The following is a 22,691-nucleotide window of genomic DNA, read 5'->3' on the forward strand; positions in this document are numbered from 1 at the left end:
TCTACCTATTATATTGTTATTTATTGTTGGTAAGCTGCTTAGAGATTCATTTGAAGGAGAAGCAGCAGTGAAAAACAAGAAATCAATCAATCAACCAATCAATCAATCAAGTAAGTTATGTCAAATAAAAACTTTTGTGGAAGTTGTGCTTCCCCACTGCTAGCACCTACCGTATTTTTGCTCTATAAGACTCACTTTTTCCCTCCTAAAAAGTAAGGGGAAACGTGTGTGCGTCTTATGGAGAGAATGCAGGCTGTGCAGCTATCCCAGAAGCCAGAACAGCAAGAGGGATTGCTGCTTTCACTGTGCAGCGATCCCTCTTGCTGTTCTGGCTTCTGAGATTCAGAATATTTTTTTTCTTGTTTTCCTCCTCCAAAAACTAGGTGCGACTTGTGGTCTGGTGCGTCTTATAGAGTGAAAAATATGGTATTTTGCCTCAATGGGAGTGGTCTTTCCCCAACAACACAGGTGACGACGTGAGTCACCACAGCTGCGTTCCAGAGCACATTTATGTAACAAATGAGACTTCTAAGCAAATTGGTTTTAAACACAGGTATGAACGAGACTAACACCAAATGTTTCCCTTGTTACCTGCCCCAGAACCTTGGAGTAAACGACAGGTAATAAATGGTAGTTCTAATAATAAATGAATAAATAAAAATTGTTACTCAGAGCTGAGAAACAGTGCCACAACTCTTAAGCCCCAGACCTGTATCCTGGAAACTCAACTTCTTTACTTAAGAATGGAATAGGGAGTTGTCTTCAAACCATATAAACCACACCTTAACACACAAGTGAGGCTCGATATCTAAGTGTGCTATGGAAGCTGGCATGTGTGCCTCTTTTTCTATGATTATTTATCCTGTGATAGGAATTTTGAGGTCTTAGATATATGTTAAATGTTCATAAGTGTACCAACCAAGCACGTACATAGATCAGCACAGGAAGACCGACCTGAAACCATTTTTGATTCCCAAACTGACCAGATGTTTTCTATGCAAAGTCAAAGGAAAATGGAAAAGCCTCCCCGTTGTCTTTTCCTTCACAAATCCTGTCTCAAGGGCACATTTAAGATATGAATAGGGTGTGAACCTGTGACCTGGCTCAGGAACTAAGTACCGTATTTTTCGCCCTATAGGACGCACTTTTCCCCCTCCAAAAATGAAGGGGAAATGTGGGTGCGTCCTATGGGGCGAATACTGGCTTTCGCTGAAGCCTGGAGAGTGAGAGGCTCTCGCTCTCCAGGCTTCAGGAAGCTCTGCGCGACCCTCCGGAGCCCGGTGCCAAGCCGCACCGGCCTCCGGAGGGGTGCGCAGAGCTGCCTGCATTCTGAAGCCTCGGGCGCTCTTCAGCGCACCCGGGCTTCGCACAGCTGTCTGCAAGCCTGGGGAGACCGGCGCGGCTCCCTAGGCTTGCGGATAGCAGGCTGTTCTGGGGGCTGAGGTCGGGGGAAGCTCGGGCTTCCCCCTGAGCCAGCCCCATGCCTGGGGGGGGGGGAAATATTTTTTTTCTTTATTCCCCCCCCAAAAAAAACTAGGTGCGTCCTATGGGGCGAAAAATACGTTATTTATCATTACAAAAGACTGGCCAGGCTCCCCAGGCAGTCCAGTCAAGTGACCATTAAACAGGCAACCTGTCAGACGAGATAAACAGATTTCTGCAGTAGATAAACAGATTTCTTTCTGTGATGTAGGTATGATGTATGGAGGGGTGGTCTTGAGCTCCAGGGCAGGGAATTTAAAATGTATATATAAGGGTTGCTGGAGGAGACTCTTGAGAGTCCCATGGACTGCAAGAAGATCAAACCTATCCATTCTGAAGGAAATCAGCCCTGAGTGCTCACTGGAAGGACAGATCCTGAAGCTGAGGCTCCAGTACTTTGGCCACCTCAGGAGAAGAGAAGACTCCCTTGAAAAGACCCTGATGTTGGGAAAGATGGAGGGCACAAGGAGAAGGGGACGACAGAGGACGAGATGGTTGGATATTGTTCTCGAAGCTACCAGCATGAGTTTGACCAAACTGTGGGAGGCAGTGGAAGACAGGAGTGCCTGGCGTGCTCTGGTCCATGGGGTCACGAAGAGTCGGACACGACTAAACAACAACAGCAACATACAAGGGCAGGCACACCTTTGTTCTGGGTTCCTCCTCCCTCCTGCATGTGGTAAGTGAGGACCCTGTTGCAACAGATCAATAAAGATCAGGCTTACTAGCTGCTTTGCTTCTCAATATTCTCTGGTGGGCCTCTGTTATTTTCTCCTACTAATAGGGAACCCACGTAAGGACTCTATATGGGCTCTTGGATACCCCATAAGGGAAAAAAGGGCAGATTTTTGTTTACAACAATCCCATGCGCTGATAGGCATGTCATCAGAGCAAGCACACCCACATTGTCAAGCCTACCTGATAAATGTCCACTTTCCAGCTCACGCTGCAGGTGGTTGGACCCTAGATGACCCTAGGGCAGTAGTGGCAAACCTCTAGTAGGGCAGTAGTGGCACTCAAAGCCCTCTCCGTGGGCATGCAGCCGTCACCGCAGCACAGAGCTGGCAGAAGGTGAGGGTGATGTGTCAAGTCCTCAGCTCAGCTTGGTCAGCTGAGCTGCTGCCTTCTTCCTCTTCCTGCTGCGATGTTGAGGTTTACACACCTTCTGGCCGGGGCCAATGGAGGCACAGGGCAGGACGCATCTCGTGGGAGCCAGCAGGGGAGGATGGCCTTGGTCCAGTATACCTGAAGGAGCATCTCCACCCCCATCGTTCTACCCAGACACTGAGGTCAAGCGCCAAGGGCCTTCTGGCAGTTCCCTCACTGTGAGAAGCACAGTTACAGGAAACCAGGCAGAGAGCCTTCTTGGTAGTGGCACCCACTCTGTAGAACGCCCTCCCACCAGATGTCAAAGAGAACAACAACTACCAGACTTTTAGAAGACATCTGAAGGCAGCCCTGTTTAGGGAAGCTTTTAATGTTTAATAGGTTATTGTATTTTAGTGTTCTGTTGGAAGCTGCCCAGAGTGGCTGGGGAAGCCCAGCCGGATGGGCGGGGTATAATTATATTATTATTATTATTATTATTATTATTATTATTATTATTGCTGGCGAGCTTCACAAAGCCACTTTGTTCCAGCACCAGGTAGCCAGGCAGAGCCGCCTCCGCCTCATCCTCATCGCCCCTCACCCGGCATCGGGGCTTCGGGCCCCACCGGTCTTGCCGTGCCATGATCGCTTCCCACTTGTTTGCGTACTTTTTCATGAGCTCAACCAAGTGTTGATGGTGCACCCAGGACCACGACGGACACCCTGTGTAGGGGCCAGTTGGGGCTGGGCGAGGGAGCGGGGAAAACATTGTTGGAATTTATTTTCTCTAAAAGCTGCTCCAGCTGCTGCAAAAACAAGTATTTTATCCTAACAGAGAAGACGAGTATGTCATAGAGAAGACGAACCCGGTCTTGTGGTGGTGATGTCAAAATATATTAACTACACTTATCTTCTTGAAGGCAAACAACGGTGGTGAGAATGGGTAATTGTTGGGTAAAAGGTAAAGGTAAAGGGACCCCTGACCATTAGGTCCAGTCGTGGATGACTCTGGGGTTGTGCGCTGATCTCACTCTATAGGCCGAGGGAGCTGGCGTTTGTCCGCAGACACCTTCCGGGTCATGTGGCCAGCATGACTAAGCCACTTCTGGCGAACCAGAGCAGCACACGGAAACACCATTTACCTTCCCGCCGGAGTGGTTCCTATTTATCTACTTGCACTTTGAGGTGCTTTCGAACTGTTAGGTTGGCAGGAGCTGGGACCGAGCAATGGGAGCTCACCCCATCACGGGGATTCAAACCGTTTCAGGTTAAGAACAGACCTCCGGAACGAATTAAGTACTTAACCTGAGGTACCACTGTACTAACAACAGAGAGGGCAATCCCCAACACGACAGCCTTCTTCCCTAGGGGCAAATCTCACTATGCCTTCATCAATTATCTTGTTCACACCTGCAGAGAGATGTCACTGCTATCGTGCTCTTTCCCTCCTTCAGGGGTTTTTTGTGGCAAGAAGAAAGATGGAGGAAGCAGTGGGGGGAGGGAGAGAATGGAAGAATCCCAACTGGCTCGTGCTGTTTCCTGGAATCCCCATACAGTTATGTAAAGGAGACATGGCAATTGGCCATTAAAAGGCTTGTCTTGAAGCGCCCACTGTCAGCCCAAGCAGATGAGACAGAGACAGTCCCTCATATATAATGAGATGAAAAAAATGTTAAAATATACATTTATAAAGAAACCAGAAGCATTTTTAGTGGTCATTGTGGGGAGTGATATAAATAGAAAGGAATGTAATCTCTTTTTATATGCAAAAACAGCAGGAAGAATATTACTGGCCCAAAAATGGAAGCAAGAAGAATTACAGTGGTGCCCTGCAAGACGAATGCCTCGCAAGACGAAAAACTCGCAAGACGAAAAACTCGCCAGACGAAAGGGTTTTCCGTTTTTTGAGGTGCTTCGCAAGACGAATTTCCCTATGGGCTTGCTTCGCAAGACGAAAACGTCTTGCGAGTTTGCTTCCTTTTTTGTAAAACCGTTAATACCCGGGGAATCCGCGCTCCGCAAGACAAAAAAATCGTAAGGCGAAGCAACTCACAGAATGAATTAATTTTGTTTTGCGAGGCACCACTGTACCGACGATTGAAGAATGGAGGATGAAGTTAATGGACTATGCAGAACTAGATAAACTAACAGGAAGGATTTGAAACTGGTGGGACTAGAAATTCATGGAAGACTGGAGTAAATTTACAGACTATTTGAAAAGTATTTGCGAAGATCAGACGACGTTTGTAGATTTGCAAGAAGTTTTGTGAGGAGTATTATTGGAAGTATTGCAAAAATGGAGAAGGGGAAGGATGATTTGTTAAGAGATGTAAAGGCAATATAAAGCTAAGAAATGCATAAGAAGTGGTTAAAACGGTGGATCATCAGAGGTGCTGATGGAAGTCTAAAAAGATTGTATTAGTGATAAGTTTTGTGATACATTTTATAATTTATATGTTAAAATCAATAAAAAATATTTTAAAAAAGAGAGAGAGACAGTCCCAGAAGTCTCTCTGCTAGGGTCTCCGAGGTGAATCTTGATCTTGACATGAAATCTGTGTGCCATTGGCAGCTCTCAGTTGTCTATAAAAGCTTCAGTGAACCCCTTGAGTTTTCTAATCCCTGCTCTGGTGAGTTTTGCTGACATTCCCGCGCCTACAAACTCTTATAATAACTGTCGGAATCTCCACTCGGCCAAGCCGATAAGGCCTCATCTTCCTCCGAGCTGAGCCTTTGAAATTGCCTCCGACATGTTTAATGGCCTGAGCCTTTGATAAGGCCTCAAGCACATTCTATCCAGCAGGGTTCCCAGCACAGGGAAGAGACGAGAGGTTTGGCTACATTGTATAGAGTTTTATTTCTTACTATGCAGACAGCTAAGAAATATACCTCCTCTCTCTTCGAGAGCAGAGAGCAACTGAACAAAGGAAAAAAGGAAACAGGAAACCACTAACGTCACATCCCGTCTCCCTTTCCCGTGAGACTGCAAGGTGTCTGGAATGTAAACAGAGTCCTGTGACTCCATGCAGCTGCACAGTGATAAGAACAGAAACTAACAATAACAAGAGCAAACTTACCAATAGACTGGAAATATCCAAGGGCTTCCTTTGCGGGTCCATGATAGAGTACCTTCCCCAAAGCCAGTAACGTCAAGCTATCAAACAGCTTGAAGATGGAATAGCGAGGTTGGTGGATAGAGAAAATGATGGTTCTACCTCTTCTGGAGAGCCTAGGATGAAAAGCCGCACCTTTTAAGTTTTAGCTCTCTTGATGAGGTAGGACGATGGCAAAAATGCAAAAACCGCACAAGTCTGCCCCCAGGCCTTAAATTTACAAACAGGATGCTGCCGCCTTTCTAAAGCTAAGCAAGGTTGGGTTTCTCAATGCCTGGATAGCCGACCACCTAGGGCAACATCCCCAAACTCGGCTCTCCAGATGTTTTGGGACTACAACTCCCATCATCCCTAGATACCCAGCTCTACCTCTCTTTTAAATCAGAACCAGTGAAGGCGGTGAAGGTCCTGTGTGAGCGCCTGGAGGCGGTTGGTGGATGGATGGCGGCTAACAGATTGAGGTTGAATCCTGACAAGACTGAAGTACTGTTTTGGGGGGACAGGAGGCGGGCAGGTGTGGAGGATTCCCTGGTCCTGAATGAGGTAACTGTGCCCCTGAAGGACCAGGTGTGCAGCCTGGGAGTCGTTTTGGACTCATAGCTGTCCATGGAGGCGCAGGTTAATTCTGTGTCCAGGGCGGCTGTCCACCAGCTCCACCTGGTACGCAGGCTAAGACCCTACCTGCCTGTGGACTGTCTTGCCAGAGTGGTGCATGCTCTAGTTATCTCCCGCTTGGACTACTGGAATGTGCTCTACGTGGGGCTACCTTTGAAGGTGACCCGGAAACTGCAATTAATCCAGAATGCGGCAGCTAGACTGGTGACTGGGAGTGGCCACCGGGACCACATAACACCGGTCCTGAGAGATCTGCATTGGCTCCCAGTACGTTTCCGAGCACAATTCAAAGTGTTGGTGCTGACCTTTAAAGTCCTAAACAGCCTCAGCCCTCTATACCTGAAGGAGCATCTCCACCCCCATCGTTCAGCCCAGACACTGAGGTCCAGCATCGAGGGCCTTCTGGCGGTTCCCTCATTGCGAGAAGTGAGGTTACAGGGAACCAGACAGAGGGCCTTCTCGGTAGTGGCGCCCGCCCTGTGGAACGCCCTCCCTTCAGATGTGAAGGAAATAAGTAGATATCTTCTTTTTAACAGACATCTAAAGGCAGCCCTGTTTAGGGAAGTTTTTAATATTTGATGCTGTATTGTTTTTAACACTTGATTGGAAGCCGCCCAGAGTGGCTGGGGAAACTCAGCCAGATGGGCGGGGTATAAATAATAAATTATTATTATTATTATTATTATTATTATTATTATTATTACTACAGGGCCAGTGGTCAGGGATGGTGGGAATTGTAGTGCCAAAACATCTTGAAGGCTGAGTTTGGGGATGCCTGACCTAGGGGAACCTATGTACAGCCCCTTAAGATCACAAGGAAATCACTGCTGCATTAGACCAGGCACCCATCTGGTCCAGAATCCTGTTCTTACAGTGGCCAACCAGGTGTCTATGGGAAGTCCATGACCAGGACCTGAGCACAATCACTTTCTCCTCTCCAGCAGCTGCTATTCTGATAATGGAGATGGAAAATATGCATCATGGCTAGTAGTCACAGATGGCCTTTATCCTCTGTGAATCTGAGTGCAATGATGGCAGAAAGGCAGGGTAGAAATAAATATATCTATATATTGGTCCATCACTGCAGACCCTCCAGGTGTCACAGATTTGCAGAAGCCGTCCCGGTGTCCAATTTGATCCCGGAATGCCCTCTTTTTCTTAGGAAGTTCCTAGTTTCATTGGAGAAATGTTGGAGGGTATGGAGTAGGGTTCCCCAGGGATTTTTTCCCCGGCTGGGAGTCACCGGAACACAGTTCCGGCACCTCTCAGGTGAGCGCCATTGCCACTCTGAGAGAACGCTCTAAGAGAACAGTTCCGGCACCTCTTTTTCTAGAAAAACAGCACTGGGAGTCCCTATTTTCATTGGAGAAAATTTGTAGGGTATGGTAGGACACACACACACACATACATATACATATACATATACATATACATATACATATACATATACATATACATATACATAAATATACGGTATATATATATATATATATATATATATATATATGTCCTATCATACCCTCTATGGCATTGCTCTTATTATTATAATTATTATTATTATCACACACACATTCTTTATTATGGCCCAAAGACCCGCAAAAACAATTTTGAAAAATTGTTTCATAATCAAAACTACGGTGGACGCTTGGGTTGCAAACGTGATCTGTGCGGGAGGCATGTTCGCAACCCGCAGCACCACGTCTGTGCACGCATGGGTTGTGCTTCTGCGCATGCGCAAAGCACGATTTAGCACTTCTGCACATGTGCGACCGCCCCAAACCCGGAAGTAACCCGTTCTGGTACTTCCGGGTTTCGGCGGGTCTGTAACCCGAAAAAACACAACCTGAAACATCTGTAACCTGAGGTATGACTGTATAATTATTACAGTGGTACCTCGGGTTACATACGCTTCAGGTTACAGACTCCGCTAACCCAGAAATAGTGCTTCAGGTTAAGAACTTTGCTTCAGGATGAGAACAGAAATCGAGCTACAGCAGCGCGGCAGCAGCAGGAGGCCCCATTAGCTAAAGTGGTGCTTCAGGTTAAGAACAGTTTCAGGTTAAGAACGGACCTCCGGAACACATTAAGTACTTAACCCGAGGTACCACTGTATTATTATTATTATCCTTAAGTACTTTCAAGGGTTTCCAGAAGGGATAGGGCGTCTTACCTCTTCAGCAGGAGGAGAACAGCATTGGCAGTGCTGGCATCGAGGCCTGTGGTGGGTTCATCTAGGAACAGCACTGGTGGTTCAGTGATCAGTTCCATTGCTATATTAGTCCTCTTCCGTTCTCCCCCAGACACGCCTCGAATCAATTCAGTTCCTACCTGCAAAAAAATTAATTTAGGCATACCAAGCGTGCATCAGACACTGGAAAAGCACCTCTAAGTGGTGTTATGGTATTCAAGCTGAGAAGTTAGAAAGCTACAGTGGTGCCTTGCAAGACGAAATTAATCCGTTCCGTGAGGCTCTTCGTATAGTGGTTTTTTCGTCTTGCAAAGCAAGCCCATTGACAGCTTAGCGGATTAGCGCTATTAGCGGTTTAGCGGCTTTTAGCGGATCAGCTGATAAGCGGCTTAGGGCTTAGGAAGGGGGGGGGAGGGAAAAAACCCCGCAGGAACTTGCAAGACATTTTCGTCTTGCGAAGCAAGCCCATAGGGAAATTCGTTTTGCGAAGCGCCTCCAAAACGGAAAACCCTTTCGTCTAGCGGGTTTTCCGTCTTGCAAGGCGTTCGTCTTGCAAGGCACCACTGTATACAGTTACTGACTGACACCTGTGTGCATGAAAGCAGCTTTTGTCCCAACCCCTTTTTCTTTGTGCTTCCTGGAACAAGCAAGAAGCCCTGGGGAATGGTTCCCAGCTCAAGTGTATAAAATCTCTCTAAAAGGGAGATTTTACAGCCTGCATCTTTTACAACCCAAAGATTGCATGATCCTTTTTGTAAGGAAACCAAATCATTTTCTTTTTAAGTTATTTGTTCATCTTTGTTTCGCTACCAGCAGATAGAGACTTGTTTGCTGTAACTTCTGCAAAAACTCTGTGAATAGATAGCTTTACTTATATGGAAAGCTAAGTGTCTGTGATTTATTCTAACCTAAGTATTTTGTGGGTAACAGTTGTTTAAAGGTGGATGAAGGCATAAGTAAATCTAACCAAGTTTTAAGGTGCATTGAGCAATCGCCACTGTGCTAACTCTGCTACAAGGGAGTAAAGATATTTCTTCCAAACCTATCTATCTAACATGGGGTGGGTAAAGGCAAAGGTAAAGGGACCCCTGACCATTAGGTCCAGTCGTGACCGACTCTGGGGTTGCGGCGCTCATCTCGCTTTATTGGCCGAGGGAGCCGGCGTACAGCTTCCGAGTCATGTGGCCAGCATGAATAAGCCGCTTCTGGCGAACCAGAGCAGCGCACGGAAACACCGTTTACCTTCCCTCCGGAGCGGTACCTATTTATCTACTTGCACTTTGATGTGCTTTCGAACTACTAGGTTGGCAGGAGCAGGTGAGGCATCTAATCATAAGCCTGCATTTTTATTAAGGCTTGATCAGGGCCTGTATCTTAAAATGAGCTTAAAGATTTTCAAATGTTCATGCCAGGCAGAAGAGCAGCTGCCTAAGAACCTTGGCAATGTTTTTACTCCTAGACAAGGGGGCCCCCTGATTTATAGCAGAAAACAATTCTCAAAGTCGTAAAAAGGGAATTACAGGCTGACAGCCAAGGTTACACTGACCCTACATATTACAGAAGATAAAAAAAAAGAGATAAACATAATTAAGAGTGGGTAAATAGTAAAATAAAACCATGTGCCTCCCATTAAACTTGAGCCATATTTTCCTAAGGTTGAAAGCTCAAGAGCAGTGAAAAAGGCAACTGGCTTGGCTGGAGAAGAGAGTATTTTGGGAAGTCTTTTTCTAAAGTTGTTTCTTTCTTAAACTGAGATCCTTTTAAGATTTCTTTTCCTTTTAAAAGGTTATCTATGTTATGTATTAAATATATATTGGCTTAAATGTAATTATGCAAAGGAATTAGAAGATAAGAAATGTTAAATCCTTATGCTAGATTCTTATTTCATATAGTTGGAAGAGATCACAGGGGCCATCAGCCACCAGCCTAGCCCCCCCCCCCCCCCCGCCAAGCAGGAAACATCATTAGAGCATTTGTCAAGCTTTTGTTTAGAGACCTCCAAAGGAAGGAGATCTTTCAATGATGATCCTTGACATCTGTTTAAGATAAAAATTTGAGATTAAACCATTTGTTTTGGAGGGCAATAGGGCAAGGAGGGCAAGAGGTGAGCTGGTAATTAAGGTTCCTTGTTGAGACACATGTAAGATATATTACTACTTATTTGTCATTTATAGATAGAAGAATATATAGCTTTTTGTTTCCCATAAAAGGACAGAAGGAAATGGGTGTATCTTTTGTGATTGGTTCTAGCAAACAGCCAATAGGAATTTCAACCAGGCTGATTGGACAGAGGCAGCCACAGGAGGAGCAAGGGGGCTGGATTAAGGAAATATAAGTGCTGGCCAGAATGGCAGGAGGCCAGGCCAGAGCTTGGTAACCATATACCACTGTGCCTCATATTTATTTGTCTGACAAATAAATTATTATTTTAATTTCTCTATTGCTGCGTTGAATATTTCATTCCAGCTAAGCGTTAACCACAAGCAGGGTGCTACACAGGGACTGAGCAACGGGAGCTCACCCCGTCATGGGGATTCGAACTGCCAACCTTCTGATCGGCAAGTCCTAGGCTCTGTGGTTTAACCCACAGTGCCACCCGCGTCCCATGGGGTGGGTAGGGTCACACTATTAACACTAAGTTTGTGCTAACAGCTATGGGGATATCAGCAAAACCTTTTAAATTACCCCCAAGATGTGCTCACCTTAGTATCAGCCACTTTGCTCAGCCCCAGCTCATTGATAATCTGGACTACACGCTCTTCCTTCTCCCGAAAGCTGATAGAGTTCGGAAGCCGCAAGGCTGCTGAGAAGAGGAGATTCTCCCTCACTGTCATTGTTCCCATGACAACATCATCCTGAAAGCAGAATATTGTGACTGTAAGAAAGCACATGCAAAAGAATATCCTCTTTCCCTCCGCCCTGCCATTCCAGGTGCAGAAACTGAATGGACTAGCAGCTGATTCTTACTTCAAGAAAGCCCATTAATTTTAATGGGTCTACACTCTGTTTAGGCCCCATCTGCCCTATAAATTCAAGGCAGCATAAACAGGCATGGCTTCCCCCCTCAGAATCCTGGGAGCTGTAGTTTGTTAAGGATACTGAGAGTTGTTATTGATGGACAGAGTCTTGCAGTAAATAAAATAAGACCACGCGGAGCCAAAGGTCCAAAAGAAAAAACTTTTACAGTGGTACCTTGGTTCTCAAACGCCTTGGTACTCAAACAACTTGGAACCCAAACACTGCAAACCCAGAAGTAAGTGTTCCGGTTTGCAAACTTTTTTCGAAAGCTGAACATGCTCTGTTTTGAGTGCCACACTTCCGTTTTCAGTGCTACGCTGAGGTCTGTCTGTTTTTGCTATTTATTTTGTGTTTTTGCGACTCATTTTGTTTTGTTTTGGTGACTGTGTGGGACCCAGTTCAGCTACTGATTGATTGATTGTGTGACTGCAGTACATTGTTTATTGCTTTCATTTTATGGATCAATGGTCTCGTTAGATAGTAGAATTCATGTTAAATTGCTGTTTTAGGGGTGGTTTTTAAAAGTCTGGAACAGATTAATCCATTTTGCATTACTTTCTATGGAAAGCATGCCTTGGTTTTGGAACACTTTGGTTTTGGAACGGACTTCCGGAACAGATTAAGCTTGAGAACCAAGGTACCACTGTCCTAAAAGGCTTGTTACAAAAAACTTCAGAAAAAACTTCAGACACACAAGGTACAAATGAAAGTAAGAGAGAGCGATAGAGAGCAACTCGCTGAGTGCAGGAATTTCTCTCTCCTGGCTCAGTGTGACCTTGAGATAGTCAAAACAATATTTGCATCAGAAATGAACCTTCTAGAATCTTCCAGAATTTTCTAGCACTTTCTGGTTTCTGCCTACAAAGACTTTAGTCATGACATTAGGAGGCCCTTATTCCCCTCACAGAGCTACAGTTCTCAAAGTGGTTTAACAGTCAGTCCTTCTTCCAAGGGAACTCTGGGAATTGTAGTTCTGTGAGTGGGAAGAAGAGTCTCACAGCTCTCAGCAACTCTAGTTCCCAGGATTCTTTGGGGGGAAGCCACAGCTATCTGAAGTGGTATGATAGTGCTTTGACTGTGTCGTGCGGATGGGTGCTTATCACCCCAAGAACTGGGGTGGCGGGGGAAACAGATATAGCAGAATCAAAATTCAAAAGGCTGAGACACTCACCTGAACTACATATCCTGAGATGCACTTGAAATTCGGAGGTTGTGGGACACCATCTATAAGAACATCCCCTGACAAGCCAGCAGGATCTTTTCGAGCAGCCAAAACATCTAGGAGGCTAAAGGTAAATGCAAAGGCAAAGGCAAAGGTAAAGGACCGTGACAGTTGTTCAGTCGCGGACGACTCTGGGGTTGCAATGCTCATATCGCTTTACAGGCCAAGGCAGCCAGCGTTTGTCCACAGACAGTTTTTCCGGGTCATGTGGCCAGCATGACTAAGCCGCTTCTGGCACAATGGAACACCGAAACCAGTGCAGCGCACGGAAACGCCGTTTACCTTCCTGCTACAGTGGTACCTATTTATCTACTTGCACTGGTGTGCTTTCGAATTGCTAGGTTGGCAGGAGCTGGGACTGAGCAATGGGAGCTCACCCCACTGTGGGGATTCGAACCGCCAACCTTCTGATCGGGAAGCCCAAGGCTCAGTGGTTTAGACCACAGCGCCACCCGCGTCTCTAGGGAGATTTGTAATCCTTTCTTTCCTGGACCTTTCTTCCTTCTTAACCCTCTCCCCCAAAACTGCTCTCCGTTCCATAAGCAGGGGGTGGGGACAGGCTTTCGGGCAAGCGGTTTCGACAGAGAAAGGAAAACCCTCACCCATCTTCAAATCATGTGCCAGTAGCTTCTAATTAAATAACAATAATTCCAAAAATCAAAGCTTTGTGATAGCAGATTTCCCACACCACTTGGAATTTGGCCTTAAGATATACTCACGAAGATTTGCCGCTTCCTGTTGGTCCCAGGATAGCATTCATGCCTGGTCTCATGATGCCACTAGAAGTAAAAATGAATAAAAAGGAGGTTCAGTTTATCAATTGTTTTCTGCGTGATCTATGTGGCATAATGACATCAGATCCTTTCCCCATGTCTTCTGCCACACCAATGTTTTGTTACAGAAATTTCCGTTCTGGAATTGTTGGTGATATAAATGGTTCACCTGCTATTATTCTGCTCATAATTTTATTCTTCCACCTGCCCGCAGGTGTTTGTGAAATCCTATAACTGGTGTTGAATCTGATTCTTCTATACCTCCTCTTCCATTTTAAAATACCAAGTTTCTGGCCCATATGTATGGAAATATACAAAGAAACCTATGCCCTCCCCACGGCTGGATTTACCGTATTTTTCGCTCCATAAGATGGACCTAGTTTTTAGAGGAGGAAAACAAGAAAAAAAAAAATATTCTGAATGATACAGTGGATGTATGATTTTTGTGGTTCATGCTGTGGCCACAGACATGATATGTGATTTGACGGTGAGTTTCGGATAGCCCAATGCAAAAATCCTGAGGATCCATGTGGATCCGTGCTTTGTAACCACGTTTTTGCGCCATTGCGGCCCCACAAAACAGTGGATGCGTGATTTTCTTGGTGCAGGCTGTAGCCATGTACATGCTATGTGATCTGATGGTGAATTTGGGGTGCCTCAATGCAAAAATCCTGAGAATCCATGTGCTTTTACCTCCCCCCTGCCAGGCATCCTCCTTTATCGCTAGCGTCCCTTATCTCCCTCCTGATCGCTTGACCATCAGCTGCTCATCTGCTTCCTTTCAACACTCCCTTCCCTCTTGTTTACCTTAGTGTCTTTTCCTTATATGGAGCAGTTTTTTTGCTCCTCCTCTTCTTCTTATTTCTCTCCTCATTGCTTTAATCTTCCTGTCTCCTCTCCTTGCAAGTTCACTGACTTTGCCTCCCCCCTCCCAGGTAGACTCCTTTATCACTAGAGTCCCTTATCTCCCCTCCCAATCGCTTGCTGATCAGCTGCTCAGTGGCTTCGTTTCAACACCCCCTTCTCTCTTTCTAAAAAAAAAAAAAAAAGCACAATCTGCTTTTCGCCCCTGGGCAATTCAGCTCCAGGGACCACGCATTTGCTCCATAAGACGTACAGACATTTCCCCTTACTTTTTAGGAGGAAAAAAGTGTGTCTTAGGGAGCGAAAAATACGGTATCTGACTTTTAGAAGACATCTGAAGGCAGCCCTGTTTAGGGAAGTTTTTAATGTTTGATGTTTTATTGTGTTTTTAAATACTCTGTTGGGAGCCGCCCAGAGCGGCTGGGGAAACCTGGCCAGATGGGTGGGGTATAAGTAATAAATTATTATTATTATTATTATTATTATTATTATTATTATTATTGGTTTCCAATCTTCTCACTTTATTTTTTTTAAAATATATAATATATATATTGAAATTTTCCATATAATAACAAAACAAAAAACAAAAGTTAAAAAACACAAAAAATATCCAAAAAAGAAAAACAATTAAAAAACACATAATATTTAAAGAACCTTATCTTCTTTTACCTTATTTCTCAGACCTCCTCCCCCCTCCCCTTCTTGCATTCCAATTTGTGTTATCTGCTCAACAAGTTCTTATCATTTTACTCAACCTTAACTTAATAATTTCTTTATTCACGCTATTTATTTTCCTTTTCTTCTTTCTTCCATTTCTCAATTAATTTTAAAAACCTTATTTCTAATTAATTTAAAAAACCCAATTTTAACTTAATCTTAAACCTTTTTCCTAAAATCGACCCAAATTTCCCTTCCACAATTTCCCCACATTCCATAAAAATCGCAAAAGTTATAAAAAGAAAAAAAAAAAACTTAACAAACTATATTTTAACACCCTTTGGATTCCCAAATCCCACCCTCCCTTTCCCGGTTTGATCCCCAAATCAGTGTCCATCAGTCCATCAATTCTCAGCCTGGATCCCAAACTTCCGAGGCTCCTAAAACTCTTTCCATTTCACTCTGCCGGATTTTTTGACCATCCTTTGTGTTCAACACCAACTCTCGGGGAAGATCTGTCAATCTTCTCACTTTAAAAAGGAAGTCAAATGAAAGGAAGGCTATCCCCCTAGAATTTCCCAAGGCTTGAGGAAGTTTGTGCACATAACACTCTATTGTTTTCCAGATTGGGATGCTCTTTCATGTGCCTGCCCATATAATTGTTTGAGCTAATAGATTGGCACTTGCATAATGTGGACCTTGCAGAGTAATTTAGTGGCTCTGAGCAGCAGCAGCAGCAGCATTGTGATGGCCTGGGATTCAGACTCAGAGGCTGAACCTGAGGAATCCCAGCCTGCACAGAAGTCCCCGCCTCCAGAACCAGCTGAGCCGAGGCTGTGGCATGAGCCTGAAGGGTCCTCACCTGTGCTGGATCCTCAAGTGCAGGCACCAGCTGAGTCTGCTCTGGCTCCTGAGGTGATGGAGGACCCATTGCCTGCAGGTGCACCACTCTCAGCCCTGTCAGGGGAAGCTGAGGTTGCCTCTGGGTCCAGTAACCCTCCAGCCTCTCCTGAGTTGCAGAGGCTCAGGGCCGAGAGGTGGAGGGAACTAAGTTGCTGCAGGAGGAGTGCTCGCCTCCAGGCCAGGAGAGGCGAGTCACCTGTGGACCGGGGCTGCCCTATGCCTCGGGGCAGATAAAAGGCAGCCAGCCCTAGTCCCATGTTGCGGGAGCAACGTTGTTGGTAGCCTGTTCCTGCCCGCACCCTGTCCTGCTCTCCTGCCATAGTTCCTGACCTCACCTGACTCCCTGCCTTGGACCCCGCTACAGCTTTGACGGACAGCCTCCATACCGCACCCTCGACCTCAGACTGGACTTGGATCTCGCCTCTCGGTTAGCCTCCAGGACCAGCACAAGCATCCTGAAGGGAGAAACCCATTCTCTTGATGGGAAGCTCAAGTTTTCCCAAGGGAAATGTCACATCTAACATGTGGTACACATTCCTCCAGCAAATAAAACAACAGAATTAAATCACAGCAGGCTTATAGGCAGAGGAGTATGGGCTTGTGGATGGGCTTGTGTCTCATACTGAGGCAGAGCCGAAGAATGGGATTGAATGCTTCTTTTTGACCTATTCCAGGTGCCTGTTTCTGTCACACATGAGGGTCCTGCTTCAATCATGTTTTCTCCCCATCTTTATGTCATATTGTCTCTTCGCTCTGCTTCCCAGCTGGCTTGCTATAGACCTGGACCTCCCAAAGGCACATCCAGCACTTTAAAGCTGGGCTTTTCTCTCCACACACAAAATCTCAGCAAAGATATTCGCAGTGGCCTTTCAGAATTGTGCCATTAATTAAGCAATTGATATTGGAAACTCCCCCCCCCCCAAAGGACACCTAAAACTTCAGCTCACCCATTCTATTTACTATCTGAAAACATTTATTGTCTTGAGCTCTCAATGAATCAGGAAGACAAGCTCATTAAGTACCGTATTTTTTGCTCTATAAGACGCACCAGACCATAAGATGCACCTAGTTTTTGGAGGAGGAGAACAAGAAAAAAAATATTCTGAATCCCAGAAGCTAGAACAGCAAGAGGGATCGCTGCGCAGCGAAAGCAGCGATCCCTCTTGCTGTTCTGGCTTCTGGGATAGCTGCGCAGTCTGCATTCGCTCCATAAGACGCACACACATTCCCCCTTACTTTTTAGGAGGGAAAAAGTGAGTCTTATAGAGCAAAAAATACGGTAATGTTTGATACATTACTGTATTTTAATATTGTGTTGGAAGCCGCCCAGAGTGGCTGGGGAAACCCAGCCGGATGGGCGGGGTATAAATAAAATTTTATTATTGTTGTTCTTGTTGTTGCTGTTGTTGTTGTTACTTCCCCCAAAATTCTCTGTTAAGACACATATTGCATGCACTTACTAGACGTTATGAAGGATTTTCTTTTCCACCGCTTTCCGTTTGCACGGGGGTCCCCGGGAGTGCTTGATGGAATACTGGATGCTGTGGAAACTCACCACTGACCCCCGAGGGGATCGGAGAGATTCTCTGGTTGGGACTGAACGCAAGAACGGACCACCTCGTTCTGGTTCATTCCCAGGAGATACATTCCTAGGGTTGGACACAGTTGTTGTTCCTGCACCTTTGCTGCATGTGTCAAACTCTATCGGCCCAACGCTGACAGAGTCTTCGATTTTCTCCAAGGTTCCCATCTGTCACTGCCTGAAATATATTTAAATGCATTGAATTCGCTTTTGAACAGAACACTTACAGCGGATTTGAAGCACTCCCTTTGAGGATTCCAAGAAATGTTAAAAATCCCGTCATTTCTACTGCGCTTTCAAGGCAGATATTATCGTCATCCGCAAAATAACATGCCTAAAATCTACCAGGCTTTACGGAAAGATTACTTAAGGGTTTTCTGCAGGCTTGCAAATATAACAGACACAACACAAGAGGGAAAAGGGATTGGGAGGGAAGAAGAAAATAAACAAGCACAGGCACAATTTCTTAAGGTGACATAGTTATTATGATTATCGCTTGGATGGAGACCATTCAGGGAGGAGAGGAGTCAAATGACAGCTGGGTTCTTTCTCTGTCGGTGGATTGGGCCCCATTATTCCTCCGAGATACAGGCATCTCTCAACCTACGAAGGGGTTACGCTCTGGAGAAAGTGTGTAAAGCCAAAATTGTGTATAGTCAAAATACATTGGGTTCAATGTCGGGTGCAATTGCCAAAGTCTTTTTCCCCAGATGCCTTCCTTTTTTTAACCCCCTTTTTTTTGCTAAGCACGTAAAACCAGTGGTATAGCGTGGGTTGCCAGTGCCCAGAGCAAGGCATGAATCCTTAGTACCACCTGCCTATAGGCTGGAATGAGGGGGCAATAGCTTGGCGACCTGCCCCAGTGGCAGCTGCAATGCCCCATGAGCGTTGAGCATGGCAGAAAGCTGAATGTGCTCAAGTTAGATGTGCTTGAGTTACCTGTACTCTGTTACAGCAGTTTTGTAACTGAGATTACACTTCCTGTTTCACAGACCAGGGATCATGAAGATAAGAGCTAATTCTTTGCCCTAGACAACTGGACCTGAGCCATCTATATTTTATGATATGGTTGTATAGATATAAATTTATGAATAATTCTAATCAAGCTTCATTCCACTGTATAAGCAAACCAGCTGACCTCATTTTTGCTCAGTATGTAGTATTCTAATAGGAGCTAGGTGTTCATTTAGAAATTCGAGAGCTTGTTATAAGTACTGAAACAGGAATGAAACAACGGGCACCAGTCCTCTGTGCAGTTCCCATTCATTCCACAACAGACAATAGACAATGGAAGAAATACAACGGTGGTCAGTGTTTACATTTCTGACAGTGCAATCCTATAAGATAAATACAAGAGTCCCATCAGTATTGGCATTCTGCGGGTTCCTGTAGACATACCTGTTAAAGCACGGATTCCCCTGAACTGAACTTTTGGCTTTATTGTTTCAGCTGTTTTTTCACTCTTTTAATTGTTACACATTTTTAATTGTCTATTTAACTAGGGATGTTTTAATGCTCAATGGATTTGTTATGTAATAATAATAATAATAATAATAATAATAATAATAATATATGTCTATCCAGAAGCCCCACTGAATTCAGAATAAGGTTTGTGGAACTCAGTGAGACTTTCCTTTGAGCAGACATGTATAGAATTTTACTGCAAGCCAGAACGTCCCCAGATCAACTCATTCTTCCAATATGAATTCACACAAGCCACTATCCACCTCAGATACTGCCACTGTGGCCGCAATCCCACACCGCAGTCTAGCGATAATATCAGCCTACTTTACTGGAAGCAGCCTTATACTGAGTGGCTCATTAGTCCACCTAGCTGAATATTGCCCCCCCCCCAGCCTTTCTCAACCTTTCCCCATCCCATGTTCTTGAACTAAAACTCCCACCACCCCTGACGACTAGGCATGCTGGCTTGGAACGATGGGAGTTGTAGTACAACAACACCTGGAACTGGCCAGGGCTCTCCAGAATTTTAGGCAGGAGTTCTTTCTCTCCTGGCTCTACCTGGAAACAGCAGGGATCGAACCTGGACGCTCATGTATTGAAAGAAGATGCTCTAGCACTGAGCCATGGCACTTGCCCTAAAATACAGGTGAACTATATTCTTATTATTATTACCTGCCTTTCACCCTGAGGCCCCAGGGCAGGTTTTACAGCATTAAAACACAATACTGAAAACTTACAATCACAAAATTAAGGTGCGTCCTAAAACAAAAGCCAGGGTAATTAGGAGCATCTTAAGTATTTTCTGGAAGCTGGACAATGAAGCTGCACGATGCAACTCTTTGGGGAATTATAGAATTGTAGAGTTGGAAGGGACCAAAAAGATTATCTCGTCCAAACCAGGAATCTTTTGCTCAAATCCACGCCCCTGAGATTAAAAGTCTCCTGCTCTACTGACTAAGCTAACGGAACAACAAATCTGCAAATTGTTATTAATTCTGAATATTCTTTTGCCCTCGTTCTGTTTCTTTACTTATGAAGAAAACTCAGAGAGCAGAGAGGAGCACAGACAGGCTTTCAGAAGTCAAGATGATTAAAAGGAGATCTTTAACTGGATCATCCTCTGCAAACTGATGCGAGTGCAAATTCAAGTTACAAACAAAGAACTCATGATCAGCCGTGTCTTCTGCATTAGCCCATTCCAAGGGGGGTGGCAAAAGGGGCTTTTAAAAAACCATTAAAGATTTTCTTGGTTTGCAAAAGCACACGCCTTGTCTCTTTTTTCAGGCTGTACAGTCTTTCTTACAAATCAGCTACATTTGTTGTGAGACATTAGTGTTGAGTACTGCCTTCCCTGCAGAGCAACCCAGCAGACTCCCAGTCCTCTGAAAACTAAGTAAGTAACACAAATTGCAGATAGCTGTGAGGCGAAAAGAGTGACAGGCAAACTAGCCATTACATAGCATCCTCTCTACTTCCAATGCCCAAGCAGTTCAGTACCTCTTTGGTTCTGCTTGCTGCCCAAAAGCTCCCGGTCCGATTCAGCTCAGCTGCCTACAGGTCTCTCCCCAGCAGAACTGAAGGTGAAAACCGCTATTCCCTGGTTGCTGCTGACTCAGTTCAAGGCAACTTACATAAACTTTTGTTTGAGGAACTCTCACTCATTAGCAGCTTCTGATGCTGATGGGAGTGTCAAATTACTGCTGTCACGCAATATCCCCTGAGGTCACTGGAGGAGAAGTCACAAGCAAAGAGTCAGTGTGGCCTTTGTAAAGAGGATTTTAACTGTATTTTTGTTGCGGTTGGCTTTTTGTCTTTTTCTTTTGGCAGAGGGGGGTTTCGTAAGATCGTCGGAGATGTAGGAAAAAGAATCTTCCGGTTTTGAATTCGGAGACGTCCCCTTTCTCCCACTGGTGATTGCACGTTTATCCCTGAAAAGTCATGTAAGAAACTGCATGCAGGCTGCGACAGTGGCGTAGCGTGGGTTGTCAGCACCCGGGGCAAGGCAAGTAATTTCACCCCCTAACCCGTGGATTTGCGCCCCCTAACCCGTGGATTTGCGCCCCCTAACCCTAACCCCCAGATGTTGCACCCGGTGCGGCCGGCCCCCCTGCACCCCCCACGCTACGCCACTGGGCTGCGAACACGACTGCCGGAATTCCTCTTGCTTCTCCAGGTTGCCGTTTGAACCTGTGCCCTGTTCTTGCCTCAATTTATAAATTGGACAGAAATAAAAAATCCTTTCCCCTTGCAATCTCTTTTTGCGTTACTTTGCAATGTAAACCAGTGATGAAGTACAAGTAGGTTTTTACACACTCTCCCTAGAATAACACACCCTCCTCTCTGAATGACCTATTGCATAATAGGCCGTAAGGTTACCAGATTTTTTTCAATGAATCCGGGGACACTTTTCAGCTTCAATGGATTTTGTATGGGGACTGATTTGCAGCGGCGTAGCGTGGGTTGTCAGCACCCGGGGCAAGGCAAGTAATTTGCGCCCCCTAACCCGGGGCAAGGCAAGTAATTTGCACCCCCTAACCTGGGGCAAGGCAAGTAATTTGCGCCCCTAACCCCTAACCTGCCGCCGCTGCCAGCTTCTTCTTGCTGCTGCCTGGGCTGGGGTATTTACGGTAAGGTAGCCATGGCGGTGGCAGCGGGTCCGTGTCAGGTGATCTGAGGCGAGTTGCCGCTGGTGCTGCCGCCCAAACGACGACGCTTGCCCGGAGGAGGAGGAGGGCAGAGAGGCGAGGAAAATGCAACATGGCCCAGCCGCTGCAGCAGCGGCGGCGGCGGGGCTGTGAGGAGGGGCTGCCTGGCGCGCCCTTCGCGGCCCTGACGCGCGGGGACCGCGGCGAGCACTGAGAGCCCCTGCCTGCCGGACACCTTCAGCCCAGACGCGCGCACAGCTCGTCGGTTCCGCGAGACATGGGGCTCTGCTACAGCCTGCGCCCGAGGCTCTTCGGCGACTCTGGAGGCTGTGAGCGCGCCCCCCAGATGTTGCGCCCGGTGCGGCCGGCCCCCCCTGCACCCCCCACGCTATGCCACTGCTGATTTGTAAATCCGGGGGCTGTCCCCGGAAAACAGGGACGTCTGGTAACTTTATAATATGGACATCAAACAAACAAAGAAAAACAAACTTTCCCACCCTAAATGTATTTTATACCATATGTATCTCACTGTCCTTTATTTGCTGTTGTGCATGTGGTTCCAGAATACTGTCCTGCAGTTTAAGTACAGTCGTACCTCGGAAGTCGAATGGAATCCATTCCGGAAGTCCGTTCGACTTCCAAAACGTTTGGAAACCAAAGCTCCTGCAGCCAATCAGAAGCCACGAAAGCAGCGTCAGACGTTTGGGTTCCAAAGAACGTTCGCAAACTGGGACACTCACTTCCAGGTTTGCGCCGTTCAGGAGCCAAAACGTTTGACTCGCAAGGTGTTTGACTTCTGAGGTATGGCTGTACAACACAGCCCCCTTTCTGCATCGCCTGCCTGGAAACGGCTTACTTCTGAGTAGACAGTTTCAAGCTCCATTTACAATAAAGGAATAAACACTCCATATGTTTCCTAAGAAATGGCTGGCTGCGGAAGCACTGCAGTGAAATAATTTAAAGCGCATTGGTGACCTTTTCCTTCGAAAATATAGGAAGTGCTTTGTATGCCAGCTTCACGATTTCCTTTACAGTGGTACCTCGGGTTAAGTACTCAATTCGTTCCAGAGGTCTGT

At 45.8% G+C, this 22,691-nt stretch overlaps 1 protein-coding gene across 1 annotated transcript in view; it reads right to left on the reverse strand.

Moving 5' to 3' along the window:
- LOC307215681 (broad substrate specificity ATP-binding cassette transporter ABCG2-like) overlaps positions 1-20,691 on the reverse strand; it is a 36,400-nt gene extending 15,709 nt beyond the window's left edge. The window contains exons 1-7 of the mRNA XM_079975193.1: positions 20,468-20,691; positions 17,385-17,684; positions 13,447-13,506; positions 12,677-12,791; positions 11,190-11,342; positions 8,470-8,627; positions 5,649-5,800 (exon numbers count right to left, since the gene is read on the reverse strand). Of these exons, the coding sequence (XP_079831319.1) occupies positions 5,649-5,800; positions 8,470-8,627; positions 11,190-11,342; positions 12,677-12,791; positions 13,447-13,506; positions 17,385-17,674 (928 nt within the window). The 5' untranslated portion in view covers positions 17,675-17,684; positions 20,468-20,691. The remainder of the gene's footprint in view (positions 1-5,648; positions 5,801-8,469; positions 8,628-11,189; positions 11,343-12,676; positions 12,792-13,446; positions 13,507-17,384; positions 17,685-20,467) is intronic.
- Positions 20,692-22,691: the final 2,000 nt, after the last annotated feature.

The sequence above is a fragment of the Podarcis cretensis genome, assembly GCF_951804945.1.
Source record: "Podarcis cretensis genome assembly, chromosome: 5".
Classification (NCBI taxonomy): domain Eukaryota; kingdom Metazoa; phylum Chordata; class Lepidosauria; order Squamata; family Lacertidae; genus Podarcis; species Podarcis cretensis.